Raw genomic sequence first — 17,279 nt, 5'->3', positions numbered from 1 at the left:
TCTGTACTGTAGGTACTGTAGTGTAGGTACTGTAGTGTAGGTTACTTTGGTGTGGGTACTGTGGTGTGGGAAATGTGATGTAGATACTGTGGAGTGGGTACTGTAGTGTAGGTACTGTGGAGTGGGTACTGTGGTGTGGGTACTGTGGTGTGGGTACTGTGGTGTAGGTACTGTAGTGTGGGTACTGTAGTGTACATACTGTAGTGTAGGTACTCTAGTGTAGGTACTGTGATGTAGATACTGTGGTGTAGGTACTGTGGTGTAGGTACTGTGGTGTGGGTACTGTGATGTAGATACTGTGGTGTGGGTACTGTTGAGTAGGTACTGTAGTGTAGGTACTGTAGTGTAGGTACTATGGTGTAGGTATTGTAGTGTAGGCACTGTAGTGTAGGTACTGTGATGTAGATACTGTGGAGTGGGTACTGTTGAGTAGGTGCTGTGGTTTAGGTACTGTAGTGTAGATACTGTAGTGTAGGTACTGTGATGTAGATACTGTGGAGTGGGTACTGTTGAGTAGGTGTTGTGGTGTAGGTACTGTAGTGTAGGTACTGTAGTGTAGGTACTGTAGTGTAGGTACTGTAGTGTAGGTGCTGTGATGTAGATACTGTGGAGTGGGTACTGTTGAGTAGGTGCTGTGTTGTAGGTACTGTGGAGTGGGTACTGTGTTGTAGGTACTGTGGTGTGGGTACTGTGGAGTGGGTACTGCGTGTATGATGATTGAGTCTGACTTACATGGTTTTACTGACAATTGTTTCCATATCTTCTAGTTCATTGTCGGAATCCTGCGAGTTAACAATGACACTTCCGGTAATGATGTTGCGGCGCGCCTCCTGGAGGACCCGCTGCACCTCGTCCGTGCCAGCCACCTCTACAGGCTTCCTTCCATGCTGGTCCTCACGTTCACAGTCCGCTCCATGTTTCAGCAGCTGACGAGCAACCTTCACCTTCACACAGACAAATACATTCACCGTCAGATAGATGAATATTTTCACCTCCACACAGACAAATACCTTCACATGATGACACATCCACCTACTTGACAAAAAGGATCGAAGCCCCACAGACATAAGCGTTTGGACAAACATCCTTTTGAAGAAAGTCGAAGCCATCTCACAAAAACCCCATATGACAGTACGTATGAAAACAACTGAGATTTAACAAAAGTTATTTACATTTTAATGTAAACTATCAACATAGCCCAGCACTTGTCACAGTTTATAAAAAAATCTTACAGTGTGTCCAACATTCTCAAGAAACTGTGGAGCAACTTTTATATAATATTATAAGCTGCAAAGCCTTCGGATTGCTTCTCAAGACCACTTTATTCCTCCAGACCAGCATCCTACTCAAACCACCTTGAGAAAACATATTTTGGTCTTTTGTCTCATTTGTTACTTTTACTATAAAAAAGGCTTTTGTCTAAGGGGCTTTTTTCCATGTGGCTTTGGAGCTGATGAACTAATTTGTCTGTCCACCACCTTCTCAAACACAACATATCAAAAAATAGAAAACATGTACAAGACACAGACTGGTGATTTCATGGCGGTCTACCTGGCAGTATTTGGCTGCAACATGTAGTGGTGTCCATCCAATATCATCAGTGACATTCACATCAGCATTGTTGTTTAATAACAGCTTGACAACACTCCGGTAGCCATTAGCACTGGCCATATGCAACTGCAAGAGACCCCATCTTATCTCACAAATGACACATGTGGCAAGATACAGACATCTAACCATCCCTAATATATGTGCTAGATACACATATCTCCCCTTTCTCATATACAGTAAGTTATACATGCAGACACCTCCCCATCTCACATACAGGTGATACATGCAGACATCACCCCTATCTCACATACAGGTGAGACATGAAGACATCACCCCCATCTCACATACAGGTGACACATGCAGACATCACCCCCATCTCACATACAGGTGAGACATGCAGACGACTCCCACCATCTCACATACAGGTGATAAATACAGACACCTCACTCATGTCACATACAGGTGATACATGCAGACATCTAACCCATCTCACATACAGGTGAGACATGCAGACACTTCACATCTCACATACAGGTGATACATGCAGACATCTAACCCATTTTACATACAGGTGAGACACGCAGACGACTCCCACCATCTCACATACAGGTGAGACATGCAGACATCTAACCCATTTTACATACAGGTGAGACTTGCAGACATCTACCCCCATCTCGCATACAAGTGAGACATGCAGACATCTACCCCCATCTCACATACAGGTGATACATGCAGACATCTACCCCCATCTCACATACAGATGAGACATGCAGACATCTAACCCCACCTCATATACAGGAGAGACATGCAGACATCTAATCCATTTTACATACAGGTGAGGCATGCAGACATCTACCCCCATCTCACATACAGGTGATACATGCAGACATCTACCCCCATCTCACATACAGATGAGACATGCAGACATCTAACCCATTTTACATACAGGTGATACATGCAGACGACTCGCACCATCTCACATACAGGTGATACATGCAGACATCTACCCCCATTTTACATACAGGTGATACATGCAGACGACTCGCACCATCTCACATACAGGTGATACATGCAGACATCTACCCCCATCTCCCATACAGGTGATACATGCAGACACCTGCCCCATCTCACATGCAGGTGATACATGCAGACATCTACCCCATTTTACATACAGGTGAGACATGCAGAAATCTCCCCATTCCATGTGAGGCAATATTCAGTCTACAAATGGCAAGTAATGATACTATCTACACCTGTCAGGTAATAGTACAGTCTACACCTGTCAGGTAATAATTCAGTGACACCTGTCAAGCAATAGTACACTAACACCTGTCAGGTAATAATACAGTGTACATCTGTCAGGTATTAGTATAGTAACACTTGTCAGGTAAACGTAAAGTGTACAACTGTCAGGTAATGATACATCCTAGACCTGTCAGATAATAGTACAAACATCTGTCAGGTAATAATACAGTCTACATCTGTCAGGTATTAGTATAGTAACACCTTTCAGGTAAACGTAAAGTGTACAACTGTCAGGTAATGATACATCCTAGACCTGTCAGGTAATTGTACAAACATCTGTCAGGTAATAATGCAGTCTACACCTGTCAGGAAATAGTATAGTAACACCTTTCAGGTAAACGTAAAGTGTACAACTGTCAGGTAATGATACATCCTAGACCTGTCAGGTAATAGTACAAACATCTGTCAGGTAATAATGCAGTCTACACCTGTCAGGTAATAGTACAGTAACACCTTTCAGGTAAACGTAAAGTGTACAACTGTCAGGTAATGATACATCCTAGACCTGTCAGGTAATAGTACAAACATCTGTCAGGTAATAATGCAGTCTACACCTGTCAGGTAATAGTATAGTAACACCTTTCAGGTAAACGTAAAGTGTACAACTGTCAGGTAATGATACATCCTACACCTGTCAGGTAATAGCACACTAACACCTGTCAGGTAATAGTACAAACATCTGTCAGGTAATAATGCAGTCTACACCTGTCAGGTAATAACTATACCCTACATACGAGGCAATAATATGATTAGTCCATCTGTTTACCTGCTATGTCTATATCGGATATCCAAAACGTATTTGAATGTTCCTATTCAACCTGTACTCTACTACAGTGACATATGAGATGAAAGCATACACTCTACCTGTGCCAAAGGTGTGGCTCCACTAAACACCAGGACATGTAAAGTCATACAAGGAATGAATGCACCTTACATTATTGAGCCTACCACACATGAATATACAAAACTGTTTCTACATCCTCGTTACCTGGCTTTCATATAAATAGAAACCCAGAGAGGAAAATGTTGCATGATATACAACTTAATCAGTGGATTGACATAGCACTGGGGGAATGTCCCAACTTTCCACATACAGCTGACGCTTCAACAAGTTGATGTCTCCCTGGACCACTGTATCTGTCCACCAGCCCAAATGATGTCTCCCTGGACCACTGTATCTGTCCACCAACCCAAGTGATGTCTCCCTGGACTACTGTATCTGTCCACCAACACAAGTGATGTCTCCCTGGACCACTGTATCTGTCCACCAGCCCAAGTGATGTCTCCCAGGACCACTGTATCTGTCCACGAACACAAGTGATGTCTCAATTGACCACTGTATCTGTCCACCAACCCAAGTGATGTCTCCCTGGACCACTGTATCTGTCCACCAACCCAAGTGATGTCTCCCTGGACCATTGTATCTGTCCACCAACCCAAGTGATGTCTCCCTGGACTACTGTATCTGTCCACCAAACCAAGTGATGTCCCCCTGGACCACTCTATCTGTCCACCAACACAAGTGATGTCTCCCTGGACCACTGTATCTGTCCACCAACACAAGTTGATGTCTCCCTGGACCACTTTATCTGTCCACCAACACAAGTTGATGTCTCCCTGGACCACTGTATCTGTCCACCAAACCAAGTGATGTCCCCCTGGACCACTGTATCTGTCCACCAACACAAGTGATGTCTCCCTGGACCACTGTATCTGTCCACCAACACAAGTTGATGTCTCCCTGGACCACTGTATCTGTCCACCAACACAAGTTGATGTCTCCCTGGACCACTGTATCTGTCCACCAACACAAGTTGATGTCTCCCTGGACCACTGTATCTGTCCACCAACACAAGTTGATGTCTCCCTGGACCACTGTATCTGTCCACCAACACAAGTGATGTCTCCCTGGACCACTGTATCTGTCCACCAACCCAAGTGATGTCTCCCAGGACTACTGTATCTGTCCACCAACACAAGTTGATGTCTCCCTGGACCACTCTATCTGTCCACCAACACAAGTGATGTCTCCCTGGACCACTGTATCTGTCCACCAACCCAAGTGATGTCTCCCTGGACTACTGTATCTGTCCACCAACACAAGTTGATGTCCCCCTGGACCACTGTATCTGTCCACCAACACAAGTGATGTCTCCCTGGACCACTGTATCTGTCCACCAACACAACTTGATGTCTCCCTGGACCACTTTATCTGTCCACCAACACAAGTTGATGTCTCCCTGGACCACTGTATCTGTCCACCAAACCAAGTGATGTCCCCCTGGACCACTGTATCTGTCCACCAACCCAAGTGATGTCTCCCTGGACTACTGTATCTGTCCACCAACACAAGTGATGTCTCCCTGGACCACTGTATCTGTCCACCAACAAAAGTTGATGTCCCCCTGGACCACTGTATCTGTCCACCAACACAAGTGATGTCTCCCTGGACTACTGTATCTGTCCACCAACACAAGTTGATGTCTCCCTGGACTACTGTATCTGTCCACCAACACAAGTTGATGTCCCCCTGGACCACTGTATCTGTCCACCAACACAAGTTGATGTCTCCCTGGACCACTGTATCTGTCCACCAACACAAGTGATGTCTCCCTGGACCACTGTATCTGTCCACCAACCCAAGTGATGTCTCCCAGGACTACTGTATCTGTAAACCAACACAAGTTGATATCTCCCTGGACCACTGTATCTGTCCACCAACACAAGTGATGTCTCCCTGGACCACTGTATCTGTCCACCAACCCAAGTGATGTCTCCCTGGACTACTGTATCTGTCCACCAACACAAGTTGATGTCCCCCTGGACCACTGTATCTGTCCACCAACACAAGTGATGTCTCCCTGGACCACTGTATCTGTCCACCAACACAACTTGATGTCTCCCTGGACCACTTTATCTGTCCACCAACACAAGTTGATGTCTCCCTGGACCACTGTATCTGTCCACCAAACCAAGTGATGTCCCCCTGGACCACTGTATCTGTCCACCAACCCAAGTGATGTCTCCCTGGACTACTGTATCTGTCCACCAACACAAGTGATGTCTCCCTGGACCACTGTATCTGTTCACCAACACAAGTTGATGTATCCCAGGACCACTGTATCTGTCCACGAACACAAGTGATGTCTCAATTGACCACTGTATCTGTCCACCAACCCAAGTGATGTCTCCCTGGACCACTGTATCTGTCCACCAACACAAGTGATGTCTCCCTGGACCACTGTATCTGTCCACCAACCCAAGTGATGTCTCCCTGGACCACTGTATCTGTCCACCAACACAAGTGATGTCTCCCTGGACCACTGTATCTGTCCACCAACACAAGTGATGTCTCCCTGGACCACTGTATCTGTCCACCAACACAAGTGATGTCTCCCTGGACCACTCTATCTCTCCACCAACACAAGTGATGTCTCCCTGGACTACTGTATCTGTCCACCAACACAAGTTGATGTCCCCCTGGACCACTGTATCTGTCCACCAACACAAGTGATGTCTCCCTGGACCACTGTATCTGTCCACCAACACAAGTGATGTCTCCCTGGACTACTGTATCTGTCCACCAACACAAGTTGATGTCCCCCTGGACCACTGTATCTGTCCACCAACACAAGTGATGTCTCAATTGACCACTGTATCTGTCCACCAACACAACTTGATGTCTCCCTGGACCACTTTATCTGTCCACCAACACAAGTTGATGTCTCCCTGGACCACTGTATCTGTCCACCAAACCAAGTGATGTCCCCCTGGACCACTGTATCTGTCCACCAACCCAAGTGATGTCTCCCTGGACTACTGTATCTGTCCACCAACACAAGTGATGTCTCCCTGGACCACTGTATCTGTCCACCAACAAAAGTTGATGTCCCCCTGGACCACTGTATCTGTCCACCAACACAAGTGATGTCTCCCTGGACTACTGTATCTGTCCACCAACACAAGTTGATGTCTCCCTGGACTACTGTATCTGTCCACCAACACAAGTTGATGTCCCCCTGGACCACTGTATCTGTCCACCAACACAAGTTGATGTCTCCCTGGACCACTGTATCTGTCCACCAACACAAGTGATGTCTCCCTGGACCACTGTATCTGTCCACCAACCCAAGTGATGTCTCCCAGGACTACTGTATCTGTAAACCAACACAAGTTGATGTCTCCCTGGACCACTGTATCTGTCCACCAACACAAGTGATGTCTCCCTGGATCACTGTATCTGTCCACCAACCCAAGTGATGTCTCCCTGGACTACTGTATCTGTCCACCAACACAAGTTGATGTCCCCCTGGACCACTGTATCTGTCCACCAACACAAGTGATGTCTCCCTGGACCACTGTATCTGTCCAACACAACTTGATGTCTCCCTGGACCACTGTATCTGTCCACCAACACAAGATGATGTCTCCCTGGACCACTGTATCTGTCCACCAAACCAAGTGATGTCCCCCTGGACCACTGTATCTGTCCACCAACCCAAGTGATGTCTCCCTGGACTACTGTATCTGTCCACCAACACAAGTGATGTCTCCCTGGACCACTGTATCTGTTCACCAACACAAGTTGATGTATCCCAGGACCACTGTATCTGTCCACGAACACAAGTGATGTCTCAATTGACCACTGTATCTGTCCACCAACCCAAGTGATGTCTCCCTGGACCACTGTATCTGTCCACCAACACAAGTGATGTCTCCCTGGACCACTGTATCTGTCCACCAACCCAAGTGATGTCTCCCTGGACCACTGTATCTGTCCACCAACACAAGTGATGTCTCCCTGGACCACTGTATCTGTCCACCAACACAAGTGATGTCTCCCTGGACCACTGTATCTGTCCACCAACCCAAGTGATGTCTCCCTGGACCACTTTATCTGTCCACCAACACAAGTTGATGTCCCCCTGGACCACTGTATATGTCCACCAACCCAAGTGATGTCTCCCTGGACCACTGTATCTGTCCACCAACCCAAGTGATGTCTCCCAGGACCACTGTATCTGTCCACCAACACAAGTTGATGTCTCCCTGGACCACTGTATCTGTCCACCCAACCAAGTGATGTCCCCCTGGACCACTGTATCTGTCCACCAACACAAGTGATGTCTCCCTGGACCACTTTATCTGTCCACCAACACAAGTTGATGTCCCCCTGGACCACTGTATCTGTCCACCAACACAAGTGATGTCTCCCTGGACCACTCTATCTCTCCACCAACACAAGTGATGTCTCCCTGGACTACTGTATCTGTCCACCAACACAAGTTGATGTCCCCCTGGACCACTGTATCTGTCCACCAACCCAAGTGATGTCTCCCTGGACCACTGTATCTGTCCACCAACCCAAGTGATGTCTCCCAGGACCACTGTATCTGTCCACCAACACAAGTTGATGTCCCCCTGGACCACTGTATCTGTCCACGAACACAAGTGATGTCTCCCTGGACCACTTTATCTGTCCACCAACACAAGTTGATGTCCCCCTGGACCACTGTATCTGTCCACCAACCCAAGTTGATGTCCCCCTGGACCACTGTATCTGTCCACCAAACCAAGTGATGTCCCCCTGGACCACTGTATCTGTCCACCAACCCAAGTGATGTCTCCCTGGACCACTTTATCTGTCCACCAACACAAGTTGATGTCCCCCTGGACCACTGTATCTGTCCACGAACACAAGTGATGTCTCCCTGGACCACTGTATCTGTCCACCAGCCCAAGTGATGTCTCCCAGGACCACTGTATCTGTCCACCAAACCAAGTGATGTCTCCCTGGACCACTGTATCTGTCCACCAACACAAGTTGATGTCTCCCTGGACCACTGTATCTGTCCACCAAACCAAGTGATGTCCCCCTGGACCACTGTATCTGTGCACCAACACAAGTGATGTCTCCCTGGACCACAGTATCTGTCCACCAACACAAGTTGATGTCTCCCTGGACCATTGTATATGTCCACCAACACAAGTGATGTCTCCTGGACCACAGTATATGTCCACCAAACCAAGTGATGTCCCACTGGACCACTGCATCTGTCCACCAACACAAGTGATGTCTCCCTGGACCACTGTATATGTCCACCAACACAAGTTGATGTCTCCCTGGACCACTGTATAGGTCCACCAACACAAGTGATGTCTCCCTGGACCACTGTGTCTGTCCACCAACACAAGTTGATGTCTCCCTGGACCACTGTATCTGTCCACCCAACCTAGTGATGTCTCCCTGGACCACTGTATCTGTCCACCAACACAAGTTGATGTCTCCCTGGACCACTGTATATGTCCACTAACACAAGTGATGTCTCCCTGGACCACTGTATATGTCCACCAACACAAGTTGATGTCTCCCTGGACCACTGTATATGTCCACCAACACAAGTGATGTCTCCCTGGACCACTGTATATGTCCACCAACACAAGTTGATGTCTCCCTGGACCACTGTATATGTCCACCAACACAAGTGATGTCTCCCTAGACTACTGTATCTGTCCACCAAACCGAAAGACGTGTCCCTAGACTATTGAATCTGTCCATCTACGCAAGTGATGTCTCAGTGGACCACTGTGTCTGTCCACCTACCCAAGTGATCTCTCAATGTACTACCGAATATGTCCACCTACCCAAGTGATGTCTCAATGGATCTCTGTATCTATCAACCAACACAAGTGATGTCTCAATGGAATACTGTATCTGTCCACCAAACCAAGTGATGTTTCCCTAGACTACTATGTCTGTCCACCAAACCAAGTGATGTCCCCCTGGACCACTGTTTATGTCCACCAACCCAAGTGATGTCTCAATGGAATACTGTATCTGTCCACCAACCCAAGTGATGTCTCCCTGGACCACTTTATCTGTCCACCAACCCAAGTGATGTCCCCCTGGACCACTGTATCTGTCCACGAACACAAGTGATGTCTCAATTGACCACTGTATCTGTCCACCAACCCAAGTGATGTCTCCCTGGACCACTGTATCTGTCCACCAACCCAAGTGATGTCTCCCTGGCCCACTTTATCTGTCCACCAACACAAGTTGATGTCCCCCTGGACCACTGTATCTGTCCACCAACCCAAGTGATGTCTCCCTGGACCACTGTATCTGTCCACCAAACCAAGTGATGTCCCCCTGGACCACTGTATCTGTGCACCAACACAAGTGATGTCTCCCTGGACCACAGTATCTGTCCACCAACACAAGTTGATGTCTCCCTGGACCATTGTATATGTCCACCAACACAAGTGATGTCTCCTGGACCACTGTGTCTGTCCACCAACACAAGTTGATGTCTCCCTGGACCACTGTATCTGTCCACCCAACCTAGTGATCTCTCCCTGGACCACTGTATCTGTCCACCAACACAAGTTGATGTCTCCCTGGACCACTGTATATGTCCACTAACACAAGTGATGTCTCCCTGGACCACTGTATATGTCCACCAACACAAGTTGATGTCTCCCTGGACCACTGTATATGTCCACCAACACAAGTGATGTGTCCCTGGACCACTGTATATGTCCACCAACACAAGTTGATGTCTCCCTGGACCACTGTATATGTCCACCAACACAAGTGATGTCTCCCTAGACTACTGTATCTGTCAACCAAACCGAAAGACGTGTCCCTAGACTATTGTATCTGTCCATCTACGCAAGTGATGTCTCAGTGGACCACTGTGTCTGTCCACCTACCCAAGTGATCTCTCAATGTACTACCGAATATGTCCACCTACCCAAGTGATGTCTCAATGGACCTCTGTATCTGTCCACCAACCCAAGTGATGTCTCCCTGGACCACTGTATCTGTCCACCAACCCAAGTGATGTCTCCATGGACTACTGCATCTGTCCACCAACACAAGTTGATGTCCCCATGGACCACTGTATCTGTCCACGAACACAAGTGATGTCTCAACTGACCACTGTATCTGTCCACCAACCCAAGTGATGTCTCCCTGGACCACTTTATCTGTCCACCAACACAAGTTGATGTCCCCCTGGACCACTGTATCTGTCCACCAACCCAAGTGATGTCTCCCTGGACCACTGTATCTGTCCACCAACCCAAGTGATGTCTCCCTGGACCACTGTATCTGTCCACCAACACAAGTTGATGTCTCCCTGGACCACTGTATCTGTCCACCAAACCAAGTGATGTCCCCCTGGACCACTGTATCTGTCCACCAACCCAAGTGATGTCTCCCTGGACCACTTTATCTGTCCACCAACACAAGTTGATGTCCCCCTGGACCACTTTATCTGTCCACGAACACAAGTGATGTCTCCCTGGACCACTTTATCTTTCCACCAACACAAGTTGATGTCCCCCTGGACCACTGTATCTGTCCACCAACACAAGTGATGTCTCTCTGGACCACTGTATCTGTCCACCAAACCAAGTGATGTCTCCCTGGACTACTGTATCTGTCCACCAACACAAGTTGATGTCCCCCTGGACCACTGTATCTGTCCACCAACCCAAGTGATGTCTCCCTGGACCACTGTATCTGTCCACCAACCCAAGTGATGTCTCCCAGGACCACTGTATCTGTCCACCAACCCAAGTGATGTCTCCCTGGACCACTTTATCTGTCCACCAACACAAGTTGATGTCCCCCTGGACCACTGTATCTGTCCACCAACCCAAGTGATGTCTCCCTGGACCACTGTATCTGTCCACCAACCCAAGTGATGTCTCCCTGGACCACTGTATCTGTCCACCAACACAAGTTGATGTCTCCCTGGACCACTGTATCTGTCCACCAAACCAAGTGATGTCCCCCTGGACCACTGTATCTGTCCACCAACCCAAGTGATGTCTCCCTGGACCACTTTATCTGTCCACCAACACAAGTTGATGTCCCCCTGGACCACTTTATCTGTCCACGAACACAAGTGATGTCTCCCTGGACCACTTTATCTGTCCACCAACACAAGTTGATGTCCCCCTGGACCACTGTATCTGTCCACCAACACAAGTGATGTCTCTCTGGACCACTGTATCTGTCCACCAAACCAAGTGATGTCTCCCTGGACTACTGTATCTGTCCACCAACACAAGTTGATGTCCCCCTGGACCACTGTATCTGTCCACCAACCCAAGTGATGTCTCCCTGGACCACTGTATCTGTCCACCAACCCAAGTGATGTCTCCCAGGACCACTGTATCTGTCCACCAACACAAGTTGATGTCCCCCTGGACCACTTTATCTGTCCACGAACACAAGTGATGTCTCCCTGGACCACTTTATCTGTCCACCAACACAAGTTGATGTCCCCCTGGACCACTGTATCTGTCCACCAACACAAGTGATGTCTCCCTGGACCACTGTATCTGTCCACCAAACCAAGTGATGTCTCCCTGGACCACTGTATCTGTCCACCAACACAAGTTGATGTCCCCCTGGACCACTGTATCTGTCCACCAACCCAAGTGATGTCTCCCTGGACCACTGTATCTGTCCACCAACCCAAGTTCATGTCCCCCTGGACCACTGTATCTGTCCACCAAACCAAGTGATGTCCCCCTGGACCACTGTATCTGTCCACCAACCCAAGTGATGTCTCCCTGGACCACTTTATCTGTCCACCAACACAAGTTGATGTCCCCCTGGACCACTGTATCTGTCCACGAACACAAGTGATGTCTCCCTGGACCACTGTATCTGTCCACCAACACAAGTTGATGTCTCCCTGGACCACTGTATCTGTCCACCAAACCAAGTGATGTCTCCCTGGACCACTGCATCTGTCCACCAAACCAAGTGATGTCTCCCTGGACTACTGTATCTGTCCACCAACACAAGTTGATGTCCCCCTGGACCACTGCATCTGTCCACCAACCCAAGTGATGTCTCCCTGGACCACTGTATCTGTCCACCAACCCAAGTGATGTCTCCCAGGACCACTGTATCTGTCCACCAACACAAGTTGATGTCCCCCTGGACCACTTTATCTGTCCACGAACACAAGTGATGTCTCCCTGGACCACTTTATCTGTCCACCAACACAAGTTGATGTCCCCCTGGACCACTGTATCTGTCCACCAACACAAGTGATGTCTCCCTGGACCACTGTATCTGTCCACCAAACCAAGTGATGTCTCCCTGGACCACTGTATCTGTCCACCAACACAAGTTGATGTCCCCCTGGACCACTGTATCTGTCCACCAACCCAAGTGATGTCTCCCTGGACCACTGTATCTGTCCACCAACCCAAGTTCATGTCCCCCTGGACCACTGTATCTGTCCACCAAACCAAGTGATGTCCCCCTGGACCACTGTATCTGTCCACCAACCCAAGTGATGTCTCCCTGGACCACTTTATCTGTCCACCAACACAAGTTGATGTCCCCCTGGACCACTGTATCTGTCCACGAACACAAGTGATGTCTCCCTGGACCACTGTATCTGTCCACCAACACAAGTTGATGTCTCCCTGGACCACTGTATCTGTCCACCAAACCAAGTGATGTCCCCCTGGACCACTGTATCTGTGCACCAACACAAGTGATGTCTCCCTGGACCACAGTATCTGTCCACCAACACAAGTTGATGTCTCCCTGGACCACTGTATATGTCCACCAACACAAGTGATGTCTCCCTGGACCACTGTATATGTCCACCAACACAAGTTGATGTCTCCCTGGACCACTGTATATGTCCACCAACACAAGTGATGTCTCCCTGTACCACTGTATCTGTCCAAAAAACACAAGTTGATGTCTCCCTGGACCACTGTATATGTCCACCCAACCAAGTGATGTCTCCCTGGACCACTGTATCTGTCCACCAACACAAGTTGATGTCTCCCTGGACCACTGTATATGTCCACCAACACAAGTGATGTCTCCCTGGACCACTGTATATGTCCACCAACACAAGTTGATGTCTCCCTGGACCACTGTATATGTCCACCAACACAAGTGATGTCTCCCTGGACCACTGTATATGTCCACCAACACAAGTTGATGTCTCCCTGGACCACTGTATATGTCCACCAACACAAGTGATGTCTCCCTAGACTACTGTATCTGTCCACCAAACCGAAAGACGTGTCCCTAGACTACTGTATCTGTCCATCTACGCAAGTGATGTCTCAGTGGACCACTGTGTCTGTCCACCTACCCAAGTGATCTCTCAATGTACTACCGAATATGTCCACCAACCCAAGTGATGTCTCAATGGACCACTGTATCTATCAACCAACACAAGTTGATGTCTCCCTGGACCACTGTATATGTCCACCAACACAAGTTGATGTCTCCCTGGACCACTGTATATGTCCACCAACACAAGTGATGTCTCCCTGGACCACTGTATATGTCCACCAACACAAGTTGATGTCTCCCTGGACCACTGTATATGTCCACCAACACAAGTGATGTCTCCCTAGACTACTGTATCTGTCCACCAAACCGAAAGACGTGTCCCTAGACTACTGTATCTGTCCATCTACGCAAGTGATGTCTCAGTGGACCACTGTGTCTGTCCACCTACCCAAGTGATCTCTCAATGTACTACCGAATATGTCCACCTACCCAAGTGATGTCTCAATGGACCACTGTATCTATCAACCAACACAAGTGATGTCTCAATGGAATACTGTATCTGTCCACCAAACCAAGTGATGTTTCCCTAGACTACTATATCTGTCCACCAGCCCAAGTAATGTCTCCCTGGAATACTGTATCTGTCCACCTACCCAAGTGATGTCTCCCTGGACAACTGTACGTATCCACCAGCCCAGTCTATGTCTCCCTAGACTACAGCATCTGTCCACCAAACCAAGTGATGTCTCCCTGGACCACTGTATCTGTCCACCAACACAAGTGATGTCTCAATGGAATACTGTATCTGTCCACCAAACCAAGTGATGTTTCCCTACACTACTATATCTGTCCACCAGCCCAAGTAATGTCTCCCTGGAATACTGTATCTGTCCACCGACCCAAGTGATGTCTCCCTGGACAACTGTACGTATCCACCAGCCCAGTCTATGTCTCCCTAGACTACAGCATCTGTCCACCAAACCAAGTGATGTCTCCCTGGACCACTGTATCTGTCCACCAACACAAGTTGATGTCTCCCTGGACCACTGTATCTGTCCACCAACCCAAGTGATGTCTCCCTGGACTACTGTATCTGTCCACCAACACAAGTTGATGTCTCCCTGGACCACTGTATATGTCCACCAACACAAGTGATGTCTCCCTGGACCACTGTTTATGTCCACCAACACAAGTGATGTCTCCCTAGACTACTGTATCTGTCCACCAAACCGAAAGACGTGTCCCTAGACTACTGTATCTGTCCATCTACGCAAGTGATGTCTCAGTGGACCACTGTGTCTGTCCACCTACCCAAGTGATCTCTCAATGTACTACCGAATATGTCCACCTACCCAAGTGATGTCTCAATGGACCTCTGTATCTATCAACCTACCCAAGTGATGTCTCAATGGACCTCTGTATCTGTCCACCAACACAAGTGATGTCTCAATGGAATACTGTATCTGTCCACCAAACCAAGTGATGTTTCCCTAGACTACTATATCTGTCCACCAGCCCAAGTAATGTCTCCCTGGAATACTGTATCTGTCCACCTACCCAAGTGATGTCTCCCTGGACAACTGTACGTATCCACCAGCCCAGTCTATGTCTCCCTAGACTACAGCATCTGTCCACCAAACCAAGTGATGTCTCCCTGGACCACTGTATCTGTCCACCAACCCAAGTGATGTCTCCCTGGACCACTGTATCTGTCCACCAACCCAAGTGATGTCTCCCTGGACCACTGTATCTATGCACCTACCCAAGTGATGCCTCTTTTGGATGCAGCATTGACATTCTGTCCAGCATCAAGTTCCTTTTGGACAGCAGCATACAGCACATGACATCTCTCTCTCCGCAGATCCACCTGCTGGCTGGGTGTCAGACCTGATTTATGCAGTAAGTGAGTGAGGTAGGTAGGGACAGAATTTTGTGGAGATAATTGTGAAATTCTTCAATCCACACCCCAATCACAGGTATGTGATGATTCATGAGACCAATTTTCAAATTAACAGTCCCACCACTGTCCTTCACCCTCATGCCCAACCCCGATACACACAGCTTCACCTTCAACACACACAGCTATACCCTCTTCCCAAAAAATTGACATGCACTGATCCACTGGTGTTCCCATTCCCAACAGGTACTGCTCCACCCTCGTTCCCCACCTCCCCCAACACACACTTCTCCATCCTTGTCCCCTCCCCAACACACACTGCTCCACCTTAAACCCCCTCCCCAACACGCCCCACCCTGGTGCTCACCCCCAACACATCCATTCTGGTCACCATTCCTGACACACACTGATCCCCCCATTTTCCCCACCCTTGATACGCACTTATCCACCCTTGACCCCTTTGTCGACACGCATGGCTCCATCCTTGTCCCCACCTCCAACATGCACAAATCCACCCTCGTTTCCACCCCCAACACCCATCATCTACAATCACTGGTCGGATGTAGGGAGATTTTGTAGCATTAACACATTTCAGAACTCATTTTGATATTTTATTTACTATTCATTTTACAAGGAATACTTGATCAGTTTTCGGAAAAAACTACTTTTATGCAGCAGTCACTCACCCACTTCATCTTTCTGTAGTAATCACTCACCCTGTTCATTCAGCTGTAGCAATCACTCACCCAGATCATCTTGCTGTAGCAATCACTCACCCAGACTATCCTGCTGTAGCAAGCACTCACCCACTTTATCCTTCTGTAACAATCACTCACTCGGATCGTCCTGCTGTAGCAATCACTCACTCGGATCGTCCTGCTGTAGCAAGCACTCACCCAGATCATCCTGCTGTAGCAAGCACTCACCCATTTCATCCTTCTGTTGTGTGATTATGTCATACACCTCAAAATCATGCATTATGTGGTCAAACACAAAGTTGCCATCGACGTCCATCAAAGTGATATCCGCACCACTCCCTAGCAACAGCTTCACCAGCTCTACGTTGTCATGGTAACAGGCAACATGTAAAGGTGTCCACCAGTCATCATCCCTGGCATTCACGTAGGCACCTCCACCAATCAGAACCTCTGCTGCCCTGGCATTACCCACCATGCAACACTGCCATGGAATACAGGCATAAAAACAACAAAAATGAAATCAACAACTCAATGCATCAGCTGTTTTTATATTGCACATTCTTTGATGAGTCTATTTCAGAACCATTCCTATCAGTGATAACACTCATGTAAATTAGTACCGATAACACTTGATTCCCTTGTTTTGGGAAACTTATTTCTGATCCACAGCACTTTTTTGTCAAATATAATTGTTAATACCCTGACTGCCAACCATGAATATACATGTAACAGAACTTGATACTAAAAGTAATAG

The 17,279-nt window shown here is 48.0% G+C and overlaps 1 protein-coding gene across 3 annotated transcripts in view; it reads right to left on the bottom strand.

The window, feature by feature from the left end:
- LOC137280690 (unconventional myosin-XVI-like) overlaps positions 1-17,279 on the bottom strand; it is a 236,700-nt gene that overhangs the window by 188,927 nt on the left and 30,494 nt on the right. For all 3 annotated transcript variants that reach the window (XM_067811903.1, XM_067811906.1, XM_067811904.1), the window contains exons 4-7: positions 16,754-17,006; positions 15,693-15,817; positions 1,552-1,677; positions 733-944 (exon numbers count right to left, since the gene is read on the bottom strand). In XM_067811903.1, coding sequence (XP_067668004.1) covers positions 733-944; positions 1,552-1,677; positions 15,693-15,817; positions 16,754-17,006 — 716 coding nt within the window. The remainder of the gene's footprint in view (positions 1-732; positions 945-1,551; positions 1,678-15,692; positions 15,818-16,753; positions 17,007-17,279) is intronic.

This window comes from Haliotis asinina, chromosome 4, assembly GCF_037392515.1.
Source record: "Haliotis asinina isolate JCU_RB_2024 chromosome 4, JCU_Hal_asi_v2, whole genome shotgun sequence".
Classification (NCBI taxonomy): Eukaryota; Metazoa; Mollusca; class Gastropoda; order Lepetellida; family Haliotidae; genus Haliotis; species Haliotis asinina.
This window is presented reverse-complemented; position numbering and strand designations above follow the sequence as displayed.